The sequence below is a fragment of the Harpia harpyja genome, chromosome 19, assembly GCF_026419915.1.
Source record: "Harpia harpyja isolate bHarHar1 chromosome 19, bHarHar1 primary haplotype, whole genome shotgun sequence".
NCBI classification, from domain to species: domain Eukaryota; kingdom Metazoa; phylum Chordata; class Aves; order Accipitriformes; family Accipitridae; genus Harpia; species Harpia harpyja.
Genome location: NC_068958.1, coordinates 20233229 through 20252019, shown reverse-complemented (window position 1 = coordinate 20252019; position 18791 = coordinate 20233229). Strand labels below are relative to the sequence as shown.

Sequence of the window (18791 nt, the reverse complement as noted above, 5' to 3'; positions counted from 1 at the left end):
TGCCCTCCTGCCACCAGGCAGGAGGGGACCTAAGAGATGGAGGGGAATGGATACAGGTCCCTGCTCGGGGAGGCAGGCGAATCCGCTCCCGCTCTCCCTCAACTTCCCAGTTGCCCCTACTCAACAGGTATGGGGCTCTGGAACTTGAGGACCAGGCCAGTGAAGATCAGGGTGTAGATGAAGCCCTATCTAAGGAGGTGTCCAGGCCCAGGTGGGCAGCCCCACGCATTCTCGCATCCTCTGAAAAAAGAAAAAGGCGGTTAATCGTCGTAGGTGACTCCCTCTTAAGGGGGACAGAGGGCCCAATATGCAGACCTGACCCATCCCACAGGGAAGTCTGCTGCCTCCCTGGGGCCCAGGTAAAAGACATTACCAGGAAACTCCCTGGTCTGGTTCAGACCTCTGATTGTTACCCATTGCTGGTTGTGCAGGTTGGCAGTGATGAGACTGCAGAGAGAAATCCAAAGGCAATCAAAAGGGACTTCAGGGCACTGGGACGATTAGTGGAAGGATCGGGAGCACAGGTAGCGTTTTCCTCAATCCCTTCAGTGGCAGGGAAATATACTGAAAGGAACAGGAAAACACACCTGGTTAATACGTGGCTCAGAGGCTGGTGCCATTGGTGGAATTTTCTTTTTTTTGATCATGGGGAGGTTTACACAGCACCGGGCTTCCTAGCGACAGATGGTTTCCAGCTATCTCAAAGGGGTAAAAGAATCCTCGCTCATGAGATGGCGGGGCTCATAGAGAGGGCTTTAAACTAGGTTCGAAGGGGGTAAGGGATAAAACTAGGTGCACCAGAGATGAGCCTGGGGGCAGCGTGCCGATGTTAGGGGTGGATTCGATAGGCCAGCTCAAATGCATCTATGCCAATGCACGCAGCATGGGCGATAAACAGCAGGAGCTGGAAGCCATCGTGCAGCAGGATAGATATGACTTAGTCGCCATCATGGAAACATGGTGGGACGACTCCCATAACTGGAGTGCTGCAATGGATGGTACAAGCTCTTCAGAAGGGATAGGCAAGGTAGAAGAGGTGGTGGGGTGGCTCTCTATGTTAGGGCGTGTTTTGATTGTACAGAGCTACATGATTGTGATGACAAAGTTGAATGCTTATGGGTGAGGATGAGAGGGAAGGCCAACAAGGCAGATATTGTGCTGGGAGTCTGTTATAGACCACCCAACCAGCTTGAAGAGACGGATGAATCGTTCTACAAGTGGCTGGCAGTAGTCTCAGAATCGTGTGCCCTTGTCCTCGTGGGGGACTTCAACTTTCCAGACATCTGCTGGAAATACAACACAGCAGTGAGTAAACAATCTAGGAGGTTCTTGGAGTGTGTGGAAGATAACTTCCTGACACAGCTGGTGGGTGAGCCAACCAGGGGAGGAGCCTTGCTAGATCTGTTGTTTATGAACAGGGAAGGACTGGTGGGAGGTGTGATGGTCGGAGGCCATCTTGGACTTAGCGACTGTGAAATGACAGAATTTTCAATTCTTGGTGACGCAAGGAAGGTGGTCAGCAAAACCACCACTATGGACTTCCAGAGGGCTAACTTTGGCCTCTTCAAGGTACTGGTTGAGAGAGTCCCTTGGGAGATGGTCCTGAAGGGCAAAGGGGTCCAGGAGGGATGGACATTCTTTAAGAAGGAAATCTTAATGGCTCAGGACCAGGCTATTCCCATGTGCCACAAGTCGAACTGCTGAGGAAAACAACCGGCCTGGCTGAACGGTGAGCTTTTGCTAGGGGTCAAGAAAACAAGGAGTTTATCATCTCTGGAGGAAAGGGAGGGCAACTTGGGAGGAGTACAGGGATCTTGTTAGATCATACAGAGAGAAAATTAGAAAGGCAAAAGCTCAGCTAGAACTAAATCTGGCCACTATTGTAAGGGACAACAAAAAATGTTTTTACAAATATGTTAACAGTAAAAAGAATCCCAAGGAGACTATCTATCCTTTAATGGATACAGGAGGGAACGTAGCAACCAGAGATGAGGAAAAGGCTGAGGTACTTAATGCTTTCTTTGCCTCACTCTTTAATAGTGAGTCCAGTTATCCTCAGGGTACTCCACCCCTTGAGCTGGAAGGCAAGGATGAAGAGCAGAACATACCCCCCTTCATCCAGGAGGAAATAGTTAGGGACCTACTACGCCATCTGGACACTCACAAGTCTATGGGACCAGATGGGATGCATCCAAGACACTGAGGGAACTGGCGGAGGTCCTTGCCGAGCCTCTCTCCATTATCTGTCGGCGATCCTGGTCAACAGGGGAGGTCCCAGGGGACTGGAGGCTTGCCAATGTGATGCCCATTCACAAGAAGGGTCGGAGGCAGGATCCGGGGAACTACGGGCCTGTCAGCCTGACCTCGGTACCAGGGAAGATTATGGAACAGTTTGTCTTGAAAGCGCTCACGTGGCAAGTCCGGGACAAGCAGGGGATCGGGCCCGGTCAGCATGGCTTTACGAAAGGCAGGTCCTGCTTGACCAAACTGATCTCCTTCTATGACCAGGTGACCCGCCTAGTGGATGAGGGAAAGGCTGTGGATGTTATCTTCCTTGACTTCAGCAAGGCCTTTCACACTGTCTCTCATGGCATACTCCTTGAGAAGCTGGCGTCTCGTGGCTTGGACAAGCGTGCTCTTCGCTGGCTGAGAAACTGGCCGGACGGACGAGCCCAGAGGGTCGTGGTGAATGGGGTGAAATCCGGTTGGCGGCGGGTCACAAGTGGTGTTCCCCAGGGCTCGGTGTTGGGGCCAGTTCTGTTTAATATCTTTATCGATGATTTGGATGAGGGGTTTGAGCGCACCCTCAGCAAGTTTGCAGATGACACCAAGTTGGGAGGCAGGGTCGATCTGCTTGAGGGTAGGGAGGCTCTACAGAGAGATCTGGACAGGCTTGAGGGTAGGGAGGCTCTACAGAGAGATCTGGACAGGCTGGATCGATGGGCCAAGGCCAATCGTATGAAGTTCAACGAGGCTGAGGGCCGGGTCCTGCGCTTCGGTCATGGTGACCCCATGCGGCGCTACAGGCTTGGGGAAGAGCAGCTGGAAAGCTGCCCAGCAGAGAAGGACCTGGGGGTGCTGGTTGACAGCCGTCTGGATATGAGCCAGCAGTGTGCCCAGGTGGCCAAGAAGGCCAACGGCATCCTGGCCTGTATCAGAAATAGTGTGGCCAGCAGGAGCAGGGACATGATTGTTCCCCTGTACTCAGCACTGGTGAGGCCGCAGCTCGAGTCCTGGGTTCAGTTTTGGGCCCCTCACCACAGGAAAGACATTGAGGTGCTGGAGTGTGTCCAGAGAAGGGCAACTGAGCTGGTGAGGGGCCTGAAGCACAAGTCTGATGAGGAGAGGCTGAGGGAGCTGGGGCTGTTTAGTCTGGAGAAGAGGAGGCTGAGGGGAGACCTTATCGCTCTCTACAACTACCTGAAAGGGCGCTGTAGTGAGGTGGGTGCTGGTCTCTTCTGTCAGTTGGCTGGAGATAGGACAAGAGGCAATGGCCTCAAGTTGAGGCAAGGGAGATTTAGGTTAGATATATTAGGAAAAATTTCTTTACTGAGAGGGTTGCCAGGCATTGGAATAGGCTGCCCAGGGAAGTGGTTGAGTCACCATCCGTGGAGGTATTCAAAAAGCGAGAGGGTACTCCAGAACATGGGTTAGTGGGCATGGTTGATGGTTGGACTCAAGGATCTTAAAAGTCTTTTCCAACCTAAATGATTCTATGATTCTAACAGGGAAGAATAAAATATTTACAGAAACCATGGCGTACACCAAACCCCGTGTCCACAGGCAGAGCCTAGGGCGGGGACAGCGAAGGCTGACGACGGAGCAGGGGGAGGGAAGCAGCGAGGGGGAAGCCTTCCTCGCCGGGCTCTCACGCGCTCTTCCTCTCTCCCAAAGTCCGTGAGCGAGTGACCGACCAACACACGCTGGTGGAAATCTCAGCAGGAGAAAGTCCTGCAGCAGGAGAAAGTCCTGCAGCAGGAGAAAGTCCTGCAGCAGGAGAAAGTCCTGCAGCAGGAGAAAGTCCTGCAGCAGGAGAAAGTCCTGCAGCAGGAGAAAGTCCTGCAGCAGGAGAAAGTCCTGCAGCAGGAGAAAGTCCTGCAGCAGGAGAAAGTCCTGCAGCAGGAGAAAGTCCTGCAGCAGGAGAAAGTCCTGCAGCAGGAGAAAGTCCTGCAGCAGGAGAAAGTCCTGCAGCAGGAGAAAGTCCTGCAGCAGGAGAAAGTCCTGCAGCAGGAGAAAGTCCTGCAGCAGGAGAAAGTCCTGCAGCAGGAGAAAGTCCTGCAGCAGGAGAAAGTCCTGCAGCAGGAGAAAGTCCTGCAGCAGGAGAAAGCGTCGGCAGCTTGGGGCTGGGTGACCCTTCTGGAGCCGGAACAGCAGTTTGCTCAGTTGTGGTTTCAGACCTTTCCTCTAGGAACTAAGACAGCACAGTGGATTATCAAAGCACACGAGCGTTTTCTCCCAGAGAGAAAGTATTGACAATCAACTCCGACAACCGATTTTTCCTCTGCCAGCAGCAAATGCCTGAGGGCCCCCGCAGCTTCACAAATCCTCGTAGGAAGAGAAGAGACTCAAGTTCTTCAAAAATTTAAGAAAATCATTCAAAAGGTAGCTGCTAGGGAAAACGATCCCTGGTGGCAGGGTACACAATAGACCCCAGTCTCAGCTGTCTTCTGCAGGGTCACAAATTCAGACCGCACCTCTGACCTGCAGGGAAGTTCAGGACAACTGAGTGCAGATACTGCCAATTTCTACCAGTTCACCTGTGCTTTAAGACTCATTGCAAAGCCTCAGCTAGAAAAAGAATCACCTCTGGGTATCCAACAAAATAATCAGTTGCAACTTATTTATTTCTTTATTTTCAGCCGTCAATCAGTTCACCAATTTCCATGAAGAAGTCATCCGCCTCATTCTCTGGGTCCACATCAATTTCGTCGTCCTGTTTGCCTCCTGAGATTTCCCAAAGAAACTTTGAGAAGTTGTCTTCTACAGAGAAGGGGGTTTCCCAGGCCCCTGAGAAGCTCAACCGGCGTTTCTTTACTGCTACTTGTGAAGAAGCTGAGGTCGAGCTTGTGCCCTCTGACTGTGCCACAGAGTCTGCCTGGCTTCCAAGGTGCAGTTCAGGACTTGGAAGAACAAGAAAGAGAGCAAATCAGTGTATGACATTCCTTAAGCAGAGACATGTTTTCTGCAAGCCAGCTCTTAAAACGGTAGTTAATCCCTCCTACACCTCAGCCTTACACAGGGATTGTTATTCAATTAACCTGGGGCTGCTTTTAGAGCCCAATGTATCAGCAGGTACATTTTGCAGTTTGGGGATTTATCCGCAAAGACACAGCATCTGGGGTCTGGCAAAGAAGGTTCCATTTTTGTAGCCAGAGGTACTTGGCCACCTTTACTAATTTGACTGCAAAATGTTACCAAGTCAACCTCTGCAGGCGTTCAGAAAACCCAAGAAGCCACTGAAAAGCTGTACCAACTTGCAGCATTTTCAGACAAGAATCTGAATAAGCAGTCCAGCCAGCTGCTAGAAGCTTATTCTTTCAGACAAATTTTTCCTCTGCTGGATTTTGGCATGAATTATCTCAAAACTCTAATTTTTCCACGTGTGAAAAAAACCACAACTCAGTTTCACGTGAAAGGCACACTGATCAAGAAAAAGAACAAGTTGTGGTTGTTACCTGGCTTGGGGTTTTTCTCTCCCACGTATGGAGAGGAGGCTGTCCTCTGGCAAAGCCGGAACAATGGCCTAGGAAGAAGCAAGGTGGTTTTTATGATACACAGGTCAAAGACTGCTTTGCAGATTCTTCCTCCACTGCTTCTCCTCTGGCATTGCTGAGCCCTAACCAAAATACAGAACCAGGGCACACCTGAAGAAAAGTTAGTATTCCCTTAAAGTTTACTAACGACCTTGGGTCTTCCTAAAGAACACAGCATTAATGGACGTAGCAGAGCGTTATGTAAACACTGCCATTCACCTCGTAAAAAGCAGAAAGGTACTACAAGCGTCCTGTCGACCACTTGTGGATTTAAAAGGGAACAGAGAGCCGGAGAACATTTCAGTCTTCCACCTGTTCTCCAAGAGGAGGGTACAACTTGGGCATCAATTTTACTAGGGACCCACTACTGCCTCAGTCGCTGTCCTTACCACAGCTGCTTTTTTAGCTGAAGGCTCCTTCCCGTCGCCACCAGTGGCACTCAATGGCTTCACAGCCGCCACGGCAGAGGGATGACTCTCGGCTGCCTTACGTTTCAGTGGCTGCTTTGTGGGGAAGGTGGCTTTCCCATCCAAAGGCTTCAGGCACACCTTCCATTTGGCTAGAGTAAAAGGAAGAGAGAACTGATACCGTCTTGCTCTGCCTCAGGAAAAAAAAAAACAAAACAACAAACAAACAGGTTCTCTTAACAGCGCCACAACCCTTCTAGTTAAATGTATTTAGCCAGCACAACTACACTGCCATTTCCCGGATTCTCAGCACTATTTTCCACACCGTAAACTCTGTTTACCAACAAGCCATAAAAAGGAGCAAAGAAATTACAAAAAGGAGCCAGAGTTACAACGTGAAAATTGTCACCCTCTGCCTTTCTTTCAAAGCATGACCTAAAGTAACTCTTTAACATACAGTCAACACTTACTTTCAGCTTTCCATTCCAGAAGTTGAGCTGCCCGTTTCCCTGGTGATACGGCAGCACCCTTTCCTGGGCTTTCAACCCCATCTCCCGGAGATTTCACCAATATCCTCTTTGGAAGCCGATAAGCTGACCCTGAGACCACACTGGATTCAGGACTCCCTGATGCTCGACTTTTATCCTTGATTGCCTGTTCAATAGGAGATGGCACAGCAGCTGCTTCCTTCTGAAGCTTCTCTTCTTGGCGTTGCTTCAGCTGCCGCTTCTCCCACATTATCTCTTCAAGGCTCTTCACTTGAACTTTGGAATTAGTTGCACTCTGATCAGAGGGCTAGAAAGAAGCAAAAGAAGAGGACTAAGAGGACAAAAATCTATGGCGATTTCAGTAAGAAAATCTGACTAGCAATCCCTCCGACATAGCTCCATGTGGAACAGAGCATGTTAATACCATTCAGATCTGACATTTTTCCCCATAAAACGTTGCCTGTAACAGGATCCATGCTTTGCTATGGAAATAGTTTCAAAAGCCTACAATTCCCAACACAGCAAGCTTCTTCAATAGAGCAGAAGACTCTAGCTGTAATCTATTACATTCTTTTTCAGCAACAAGAAGTCATACAAGCTCCCCCAAGACAGCATTCCCTGACAGACTGAATTCCTCTAATACAAACCTCTAGCCTTTTCTATTAAAGTTCTTAGCCCAGGATTTTAAGATCTCCTTCTTCCAGTCTCACAGAGAAAGTCACGGAGAAGAAAAACATTAACCTCGCAGATTTTATCTGGTGCTAATAGGGTTTCTTATTCGTTGTCAGGTATAATAAGATTAATTCAAAGCTTGGGGTTTAACACGTTGTCTGGAAATGCTATTGAAAGTGACAGGACTTGCGACATCACTGCAGCGCTTTCCAAATGCAGAAAGGTAGGAACACACTCAAACTGGGAGCATGCAGCGAGTTACAAACAAAACATAACAAAATGTATCAAAAATTGTATGAATAGATAGATGTATGTCTTCACAAAGGACTCACCTCTGCAGGTGCAGAGACAGCTTTGGGAGAAGGCTTGCTCAATTCCACTATCTTCTTTTCTTCTCTTCCAGGTGCTTCAAAACAAGCAAAAAAAAAAAAAAAAAATCATCATTTTGTCAACAGCAGAAATAAAGAAACCTGGTTACCTCTGTTTCCTTGCTGTGTTTACTTCCTCACGTCTAATAATGGGACAGAGGGAAAGGCTACAGTAAGCAATCCCTGCAGCATTTGAGCTCTCTTTCCCTCAATCGCACTATTCTCTTTTTAGGTGGCTTATATAATCTTAACGATATCTTTAGTGCTCTGCCAATTTTGACAAAAACTGGCCCTCACATTAAGAAGTTGATACATGCTTTGCAAACATAGATACATCAATAACTAAGTTAAACAACGCATATGCCAAAGAGGAAGGTAAGCCTGGATTCAGCCCAGGGAAGATCCCATACCACAAGCGGATGGCAGAAAAAAACAGAAGCAAGAAACTAGGCTACAAAGCTCCTCAGTGGAAGAATTTTCCAGTGGGAAATACAGAAAACTATCACGTGATTCACAGAAAATAATATGGTTGCATATTCTGGCACTTCCTTGCCTTCTGACTTCGTAGCCTTAAACTCTTCTACCCTCTACTATATGCAGAAGGAAAAAGCAAAGCAAATCCTGAGCAAACTGAATTTGCTTGACAGGGGAAGCGCTTCACCAGGGCAGGTACCAAATCACCTTATTACCTATTAGCTTTGTGATCCGTAACAACCTCCTCCCTGTCGGGGCAGGTTCAGGTTGTGCTGGTGGAGCTGGCACTTTTCCTCCACTCTGCTGCATCCGCAGAGCTTTCTCCCGCTTGATTTCTTCCAAGGTTTTAACACGCACTTCTCCTGCTGGCTTGGCTTTACCTGCCGGCTCTGCCGGGCGCACTTGGCTGAGCACAGACGGAGCAAGTATGTTCTGCTTCTTGGGTTCACTCTCAACTTTTGTCTCGGTAGGAAACTCTTCTGGTTTTTGCTTCTCTCCTTCCAATCGCTTGTGGTTTTTTTCAGCCAGGGATCCTGAGAAAGTTTTGACGCGAACTGCAGGGGAAGGTCTTGCCCCCAAGCTGGGATCTTCTGTTTTACAACATCCTTCAGTCTGGGGTTTTGCTTGAGGTTCTCCTCGTCTCCGATGAGCTCTCTCAAGTCGAATTTCCTCCAGTGTTTTCACATGGATCTCTCCTGCTGGCTTAGCAGCCTTCTCTGTCATCATCAAAAAAAGAGAAGCACCAACATTTAAGGAGAGTCCAGCAATATTTAAAGTCTCCAAAATCTGTCACAGGACTAAGGAAAACTAGGTTTGCGTGATCCCAAGAATGCATCTTAGGACAGCACCATTCTGCACGGTATTCTCCTCCTTTAAGCCACTTGTAGTTTGAAAACTAGTGCTATCCGGAGAGAGTTGCGACACAAAAAGCATTAGTCTATTTTATTTTGTTACTTTCTCAGACCGTAGTCTCTCTGTTCGCATCTCAAACTCCTGCTCCTGGCAGTGCTTCTATCCTACTTGTGCATAAGCATACTGCAGCTTCTGACGGCTCACAGCAGTTTTCAAGTGGAAACCTTGATGAGGCACGAGTGGAAAACACCCCCCCCCCCAGAGCCAGATCTCTGACAGTGGCTAAACAGGACAGCTTCAGCACTCGGCAAGAGGAATCAGGCAGGTGTTTTTAAATTAACTTTTAGGGCTGTATGAAAGTTCACGAAAAGACAAAAGGGGAAAGCATACTTAATAGCCAGTTCTTACCTGTCTCTGTACTGGTCTGCTCAGAGGACAGTCCTAGCCTCTCCTTCAGAGACCTGGGGACTTGAACTACAAGAGAGAACAGAAAAAGTTAGGCAGACTGCATAAATCTCCATTTGGTGTTCTCATAAATCTCATTTCGAAATGAGACCCATCACTTCACTGGGATTCAGAGCTACCTCGAGCCCTCAACCAACACGCAAAAAGAACCGTTAGAAGAAAGGACAAACAGCAAACCTAAACAGAAAATCTGTGCATCAAACCCAGATGTCTGCTCAGTAGCCGTACCTCTCTTTGCTGCTTTGTCAGCACTATCCAGAACCTCTGTCTTCTTCCCCAGCCTGTCAGCAAGGTTGCGCTTTAGCGGAAGGACACTTTTACCAGCTTCAGAAAGAGAGAAATACTTTAAGAACGTTTCTCTGGAGGAGGATTTTAGAACAGTCAGCCACAAACTGCAATGCTTCCAGGGATCTTTGCTTATATTTGTCTTTCAGCTGCTAACCAAATTTGCCACTTCTGCCGTCAACATACATCTCTGCCAAAATGTATTTTCCTCCTGCACGCAGCAAAAATACCCTTAAATATAGTTCACGTTTAGATGAGGGCACCCGAACAACGGCTCACAAAAAGCTCTTACCTGTGGAGGCTTTCCGTTTTCCCATCCTCTCGCCAAGGTTCAGTTGAATCACAGGCTCCTCCCCTAAAACAAAGAATAATCTCTTCAGTGCACACAAACCAGTAGCCAGTAAAAGCATTGTCCTTCTAGCCCACGTCCCAGCAAAAGACACTCTTCTGGTAGCCAAACCACAGAAACGAGTGACTACGAGTAGTAGTAGTGCCACACGTTTTTTGCCTTTCCAAGGAATTTGTGCAGATCTGAACACCACCACTTATACACAGACTCGTATCATGCTACTCTCCGCAAGTGCCACCGTCAGCCTCGTCAATGCTTCAGAAATTGGCTACTTGTATAATACCATCTTCTATAGGTCTTCCCTTTCATTACTCCCCGGGTTTTCCAGTTATCCCCTTATTTGCATACTGACACTTGTATTGACAAACCACTTCTGGATCTTTTATTGCAATACGACAAACTCAGCACCTACAAATGCCAAATATTTGCAATCAAACCAGGGCCTTTAAGCATAAAAGCATGGTTTTAATTAGAAAAGGCAGCACCAGCAGGCTAACGTGTCTGAATTATCTTAATTATTACTTAACCTTTCGGTTGAGGAGCCATGAAATGGAAACAATAGCATTTGCTATTACCTTGCTTTGTAGACAGAGTCACAGTTCTCACTACCGTCCGTACAATTTCCTTTTCTGGCACAGGAATAGCCCGAGATTGGAGCGGAGGAACAGAAACTCCTGAAGGACCTTCTGATCAGAGCAAGCAGAACATAACGTTGTTTAGGGGAAAAAAAAAAAAACCAAACAAACAAAAACCAAACCAACCAAAAAAAAAGGAAGAACTATCACAAAGACCAAAGACATTAGTTATCCATTACTGTCAAACATACAATGACCACTGCATGTAAATAAGAGAAATGAGCAATTTCCCTCTGATTTGCCCTTGGAATTCCAATCTAGAATATCAGCTTTTTGAGTTTAAGAAAATAAACTGCACACCAAAGTAGCTCAAGGCCTGCAACTAAGCATGGAAGTCTGTCCCTCAAGCAGCTCTCAGCTGAAATCACCTCCCAGTCTGAACCCAACAGCCCCAAAAAATTTCCTTTCTTGTGCCAAAAATTGTATTCACCAGTGCATAGCCAGCTATCCAGGTAGTATCAGAAGGATAAAAAAAACCCAAAAAAACAAAAAATGATGGAGGTGAACAGAAGGCAGAAGGATAAGAAAGTAAGGGATATTAACTCACCACCTTGCTTTTTTGTTTTTTCCTTTAGTTTCTTCAGTTTGATTTCTTTAACTGTTTTTATTCCAAAATTTAAATTGTCCTCTGAAAACAGAAAATCGTTAATGAAGCTGAGGCCTAAAGGCACATGTTGAAGAGCACACATCCTCAAGCTTCTTACACCTCAGAACCCTTCCAAAGTCTTCCAAATAAACCCTCTCAACACTCCCCACAAGTAAAAAAAGCCATAGAACGGATGGGCATTTTGGTAAGCAATTGGCACCCCTCCTCCCATCCTACAGAGTAAAACCTGCACTTTTAAGCGTTTTAATCCATCTACATGATATTCGATTCCTCTGTCGTTAGACATGGCTTCCCACAGTGTTTGAAAGGACACATTTGCAGGCATTTAAACTCCACGCTGTGGCTCTATTTTGTTTTACAAAAGTCAACAAGGAGGAGTTGACCTGTCTGACCCAAGGGACATACGACATTATTAGACAGGAATGAGCTCATGGAAATAACTGACTCCATCCAGCTACCCTATGTTCTACCGTACTTTTAGAACATAGTGCTTTGGAGTTAATCGTCAAGTTCTCCTTCCAATCCATCCTACTACAGCTGCTAGAATACCTTGCTTTGTATTACCGCTGCATTTCCTAGTGGAAATTATCCTCAATCCATTATTGGCTTCTGTTGCCAGTTGCTGGACAGGTGTTTTAGTTTCATCTCCTTCTTCGGAAAGCTGGTCTGAAAGTCCAAAATAAACCTATTCAGTTAGGGAGCAAGGATTATACAAGACGTTTCATGCTTATGTAGCTCGTACAATGACGTTTCAGTCCACGGTTCACATTCTGTTCGTATTCTTAACTACAAGCAACTGTTTGTAGGAGGGTTTTTTTAAACAGCTATATTGACTTGACAAGCTCATATAAGCAAGAGCTATACCGGGGAAAAACTATTTAAGAGTCCAGACTCTCGTCCGTAGCTTTAAACGCTACACAGTTCAGGCATTCTCTCATTTATACATTCACCTCCAGTAGAAATGCCTTCAGGAAGTAAAAAGTACCCATCTTCATCATCATCTGCAGCATTGATTACAACTGGAGGATGCGTAGGACTTGGGACCTTTTCAGAGTTTTCCACTATCATCACCCCCCTCAGCTGCGGAGAGGGATTTGACTGGACAGAAAGTTTGTTTTGCTGCAGTGACGCCTGAGCCATTTTCACAGCATCTTCTGCAGACTCAGGGGGACTTGGAAGCGTAGCTAGAGGAAGACGAGGATCATCTCTCATTTGGCCATGTAAAACTTTCACCCCAACCTTGCACTCACTGTCTAGATAGGGTAGATAAGGTACATAACCCACCTGGCTACTGAATTCAGAGTTTCCTATTCCCCACCCCTACGAACACACTAGGAACAATGGCTTCCCTTCACACACTAATCTCGCCACCCGACCATCCAGAAAGGATTAAATGAGGGGGAAGCAACCTGAAGTGCAAAGATCACACAAAGCACAGAGAAGCTGAGCATGAAAGAAAAAATTACATACCAGAATTACAGTCCGTTTAGCTGAGAGCCTGCGACTGCACACTTCTCCCTACACTCATCAGTGAGCAGTTACCTGATGCCTTCTACGGCATTGTACCCACTCCTAAGTAATATTCAAAATTAATTCTTTAATGCTGAAAGAAAAAGGACCCAAGAAACTCACTTTTGCTTGGCGGGAAGAAGCGTCCGTCGACATAACGTCCTTTCGTGTGACGGAACGCACAGTTGGATTTTTGACAGCCAGCTGGTTGATTCTCCCAGTAGCAAGGAATCTCTCTGCGTTTTTTCTGAAGACAGAAAGAAATAAAAGCTCGTGGTAACACTCGCCTGAGATTTGCTAAGAGACATAGTTACACGTCATGCCAGAGACAGGGCTATTGCAGTGCAGTGCAGAAGCATCATTCCAAAGGGCAATACATCACTGAAAGCATTTCAGGGCAGATCGACAAAGTTTGCGTAAGCTGTAACAACTACATATTATCTAGCCTTCCTGTCATTCCGTTGGAGAAGACGGGGCCTCTCACACATCAGTTCAGGGTGGGTTAAACTAAGACAACGTGCAAAATACTGGGATTATTCAGAGGGAAAAAATGCCTTAAATTGCCTAGCTTGAATCTCTCTCAATTTATCTTTCAGAGCCTTATTTCCTTCCCATCTTCTCCCTCCCCACCCTGTGCTACCCCAAGACCTCAGAACAACATCAGCACCTAATACAAAAATGTCTTGCTGAGATATACCTAAGAAATTGATTTTTCTTCCCCCAACTTCCTCCCACCCCCCTCCAAGTAATAGAAACCAGTATCATTTTAAAGCAAGTAAAGCTATCACGTACAAGCACATTCAGTCTACCGACAGCAAGGAAAAATGCTTTCAGGGATTTAGTTTGAGAACACATCTTTAGGCAAACACTCACTTTGACTTCCATGTGTCTGAACCTGCAGCTAGTCCTGAAACAGCGACCCTCCTGCCACAGCCTGCACACTCTCTCATTGCCCAGAGCAGCCTCACAGTGGCGGAAGGAACAGCTGTCTCCCTGTAACCAAAAGGAAATCAACAAAGAGGAAATTAAAACAGTACAGCCTAAAAAATTATCCATGCTAGCAGAACTGGAAGCAGAATCTAACTGCTTATTCAGTTAACAGAAATCTGGATGTCTCCACCCCCTCCTCTCCTAAAAACTCAACAAGAAACCCCAAAGCAAAAGAAGCCCAAACATACCTTGTTACAGGTGGAATAGAAATAGAAGTAGCAGTCGTCTCCTTGCTTAGACATAATCGACACAGTCTGAGAACGAGCTCAGGTCCTAAGGGTTCGCTCTCAACAGGGACTTCCTCCAGTCCTGGCAAGAGCTGGCTTCGCTCTTTCTTGGACTGAAAGTCTCCTGATGGCTTGATCAGTCAAATCTTCTTTTTCAAAGTAACCCTAAAGAAAGGTATCAGTAAGTGAAAAAGAAGAAACAGTCCTACTCCCTGGTCTAACCTTCCAGCTTGCTGACCTGCCTTTATCCTGTACCAAAGACCAAGAAGGGAACAAAACTTTGTTTTGCACCCCAACAAACGCACGAGGGGAGTATTATTGCACCTACCTGTGGGTACTTGTGGGTTATAAAGCACAAAGTATTCCACTTGGGCAGTCTCTCTTGCTGCTCTACTTTGTGCCTTTAATCGCTTACAAAAATATTAAAGATGCTTAACGCCCCCCGTTTATTACGACAGTCAGATCACAAGGAAGGCAGAGCACCAGGAACTACGTGTTCTCATCCCCCCTGTCAATCCGTCAGCCTTACCCCAGCTGCAAACAGCTGCTGATGATTTACCTGCTTGTTACCGCACTCCACTAGGCTGACAGCGCCCTAGGTGTCACAAGTTACATAGACAATGCTGCGTTATGATGCGTATGCAAACCACCCATCGGGTCGTCTGAAGCACAGAACAAGCTCTTGCTAACACATCTCATCTCTGGATGAGAATCTGAAGCCAAGCTGTCCAAAGCTGAAGCAGAAGAGTCAGAATTTCCACTCTTTACATTTGTTTTAGTCAACTCTACCTGTTAAATACTGTCTAAACATGGACTGGGGGCATGTTCCGAGACTGGCGGTTACAGAACTCAAGACCCTCTCAGAGCAACAACCGCAAGGTTGCCAGCCAAGAAAGCAAAGCTTAAAGCAGATGACTGTCTCAGCTTCCTCTGCCCCTGAGTCGGGGTCACCTTTCCTCGTGATCCGAGAGTCACAGCCCTCACTTACCACAGCCACGGGGCACAGCTGCCCCTTGCTGGCTGGAGCAACTCTATTTGAAGATGTGCCACTTCAGGGACCTGAATTAGGACATCCTTCCTTAAAATGAGAGGCAAATCAGTCTGTTCCTGAAAGGGCTGATTGGCCTGGTGTTTCTCTAACTGTCAAAGAATAACCCTCAACTGAAGCACTCGTCAGGTCACACACTGCTTCACTACAGATCTCTCTTTAGCTTGACACATCAAGATGTCTCTGCAGGAGAAGGAATTCTTCAAAGCAACCTTTACAGCAGCAATCTAGTAAAGTGGCCAATACAAAGTGTTCAGACCCAAGCACACCACTCCGGAGGAAATCAGTTTCAAGCCTAAAATATTTCACCCATCTCCCAGTCCAAAAGCGACAGCGACACCTTTCATTTCAAAGTCTTTCCACATGTTCTGCAAAGCCGAATGGACGTGACCAACAGCAGCGCTTGACTAAGAACTGCAGCTCCCCACTGGCCTCCACCTGCAGGCCAACAACCTTGCACCCATCAGACATCTGGCACCACTGGAATGAGCTGAGAAGAGACCCACTCTCCCTCCCCGGGGGATGCTGCTCCACCTTCTGCTTGTTTAAAGTCACTTTAACCTAAAAGGTAGAGAGAGGTTTGCTGAGCAGCTGTTTCCTGCTTCAAGTGATCCTGTGCAAGATCGTTTGGATGCTGGAGTCCCTGAAGAACTAGCAGAATGAGCAAGAAAATCGCTTAAGTACCTGCTGACCTGCTCTCAGTGCCCCTGTGTTCAAAGTCCGGAATCATTAACTTCAAAATATACGCCAAACACGGCAGCTGGCACCTAGCACTGTGCGCACAATGCCGGCAGTGCTGTTGGAAGCTGGAAAATCGGGGGCAGGGGATTAAGGGAAAGCCACACATCAGTTTGGTAACTTGGTTCTTGTAGGACACTTCCTGCTGCAGAAGTTTTAGCACAGCCAGTGGGAGGGAGCTGCCTGTTTTCCACAAGGGGACTTCTGCTGGCGCAGTCTGTGTATCAAAAGATATCTTTGGGCCAGCACTGTCAAGTAGTCTGTGGGTGGTTCAGGGTCCGGGTATCAACAGTTCAATCCATACTTCTGTGTTGCGCTTTCTCCAAAGCCGTGACAAATTTTCCTTTTACACTGTTGTACAGTCACGTTATAGATGGGAACTGACTCTCTTAGTGCCACAACCCGTACGAGCTTCTACTATGCTGGCATCGAAAAAAAAAAGGGTCTTCAGTAATCAATTTTATAATAGCTCTGTTGACCTGTTATTTAAGTGCATTCTCCTATCCGAGCTCCTTCACAGCAGTATGTAGTTGACAGTCTGAGTCCCATGGTTAAGATTCATGTCCTTTCTCCTACCAAGCACCTGCTCAGTAGGCAAAGATGGACTGGGAACACCCAAGCCTGGAGACGTTAAACCACAACTGGCTCTAAGCCTACCCGTTGAAAAGAAATAGCTCAATACGTCACCTTCATGGGGCAAAAATTCACGTGGAACCGTAGAAAAATCTAGAAGTGCTTCCTCAGCTTCAGGTTACCAACAGCAGCATCATATTTAGGCTCTGACCCAGCGTGCAGGGCACGTGGTCTGCAAGCGTTGCTGCAACATGGAAGTGCCAAAGCAAGTCCCTGCTCTGCTCTGCCCTGCCCAACACGCTTTTTAAACATTGCAAGGAGCCTGCCAGGTATACTGAGGGTCAACTGAGAAGTTCCAGACAACAGATGTGTTTCTACCGATTCCTGGCATCAAAAGGCTTTGAACAGTATCGCTTGTACGAAGAAAACTCCATCTTCTCCAGATGCTCCAGAATTCACTGCTGCTGCAGCTGCAACGGCTGCACCAGTACAACCCACGTCTATAGCAAATCTCTTTGACAACTCTCGTTTACCCAGGCACAGTTGCAGTTCACTCCTCCTCTTCTTCCAGCTGAAAAACCAGCCCGCTGGCTCTGCCACACCATCACTGCCAACGTGAGAGCTGGGAACATACGTCAAACTACCACTGTTAAAACCCCTGTCCGGGGAGACGGCTGACACAGACACGTTACAGGCACATTCACCCTCCCCTACAGCACTTACAGACTCAGTGTCCCCACATGAGTACCTGGCTTGCCACGGCTAATTTTTTTTTGTTTGTTTATTCTGGATATGGCACACCAGGCGAACCATAGATCCAAAGTTCCACACGATGCAAGTCTTTGCTCTTCTTCCAGGCAACAGTACTTGCTTCAACATACTGCATTCTGCAACGAAGCTCTCTCCATCTTGCTCGGTGCCAACATACATGACTGCAGCACACGCAGCTGTAGCACTACCTGCACATCCCAAATCCTTCAACAAATTTTTAGATAGCACCAATTTTTAACATAGTGGCTTTCCCTTAACACATAACCCCTTCTTTCTCGTATTTTTAGTGGGCGGCTCTCCTCTATCGCTCTCTCTGTCCACCAGCTTTTCCCCCTCCGTGTCCAAATGCGCATCGGGAATCAATTCCAAACTAAGGGGACTACTAGAGCTGCTGCATCTACTGTTGGGCGAGACAGGCATACTTAAATAACACACACTCATTCTTTTTCTATTTCTGAAATCAATGCTGGGGCCTGGCAGCAATTTACTGTGACGATTCAGCTTCCTCACTGAAGCATTTTAGTAAGTCTCAAAAAGAGTCAATTTGCGGCCATTTGGAAGGGTGACATTTTAGACGAGAAGCGACAGCACGAGGAAGTTTTCTCTGGACTACCTTTCCCCCTGAAACACCCAGCCACCCAGCAACAAATTCAGCCTATCTATTCAGCGTGATCAGCTGAATCACTGATGACTCCTGAGCTCGCTGTTTCAACAGCACTCTGTCCCCACCAAGAGCCCAAACACGTCACTTAGCACAGGCTGCTGTTTATCCTCACCAGCAGGTGGTAAATATTAAATACAGCCCCACAGGTGGCTCCCTGCTTCAACTCAGAGATGACACAGCAAGTGTCAGAATTGTTCAGGGCCACTTGCCTTAGACGTAGCTGGGAGGAGTTTGACTGGAGCGCAGTCCATCCGTTGTTACACACATTTGAAAGACAAAGACTCGCCTCAGGCAGAGGCAGATTCTTTCTCCTTCATGTTCAACAAAACCACCAGCTCAAGGAACAGCAGGAACCGAGACCTAGCCAGTATCTGCTCACTGTACTCCAAACTCAACACTCTTCACACCTTTTGTGCTTTAAAGCCTTGCTACGGGGAAGGCTCACGCAGCCAGGATTCAGGCATCGCTCGGGTTACACAGACACACTGACATACCCAGCTCTTTCCTTGGTTTTGCTTTGGAGTGAATTTCCTCTGCGTCGTCCGGCACCAAGTTCATGTATTCATCAAAGCCCTAAAAATCAGCAACAAAAGCCGTCGGTGAGCTACGTCCCCTGCTCTAAACTTCAGCAACAACGACACAAACTATCGTGAGCTGTGCTGACATGGGCTGGTCTTGCCACCCCCCATGCTAGTTTTTCCTGACAGGAAGAAACAGTTTTATCAATTTGAAGAACAACCAACAAAAACCCCAAGCCAAAGACATCCTGATACTCACAATGATGCAGCCTTCTAGCCCCATGTTCACTTGCTCAGAAAGCCACACCTGGATCCTGGACCTCTGCAAAATGATGGAGGGGGAGAGCACAACAGGAACATAAACACTCCACACAATTTTGTTCTCTCCTGTGCATTAA

The 18791-nt window shown here is 47.1% G+C and overlaps 1 protein-coding gene across 3 annotated transcripts; it reads right to left on the bottom strand.

The window, feature by feature from the left end:
- Positions 1-4826: 4826 nt before the first annotated feature.
- Positions 4827-14629, bottom strand: LOC128154603 (zinc finger CCCH domain-containing protein 11A-like). 3 transcript variants are annotated; one of them, XM_052815461.1, is made up of 15 exons: positions 14043-14628; positions 13738-13857; positions 12988-13111; positions 11905-12021; positions 11296-11376; positions 10689-10799; positions 10057-10119; positions 9708-9803; positions 9423-9488; positions 8378-8878; positions 7653-7726; positions 6631-6955; positions 6143-6312; positions 5676-5743; positions 4827-5120 (listed from the first exon to the last, which is right to left on the bottom strand). In XM_052815461.1, the coding sequence occupies exons 1-15, from the start codon at positions 14094-14096 to the stop codon at positions 4856-4858; spliced, it is 2235 nt and encodes a 744-aa protein (XP_052671421.1). In that variant the 5' UTR covers positions 14097-14628; the 3' UTR covers positions 4827-4855. The 3 variants fall into 3 exon arrangements, with proteins under 3 accessions (XP_052671421.1, XP_052671422.1, XP_052671423.1); XM_052815462.1 differs by lacking the exon at positions 10689-10799 and having other exon boundaries at positions 7653-7730; positions 8379-8878; positions 14043-14629; XM_052815463.1 differs by lacking the exons at positions 10057-10119; positions 10689-10799 and having other exon boundaries at positions 7653-7730; positions 8379-8878; positions 14043-14629.
- Positions 14630-18791: the final 4162 nt, after the last annotated feature.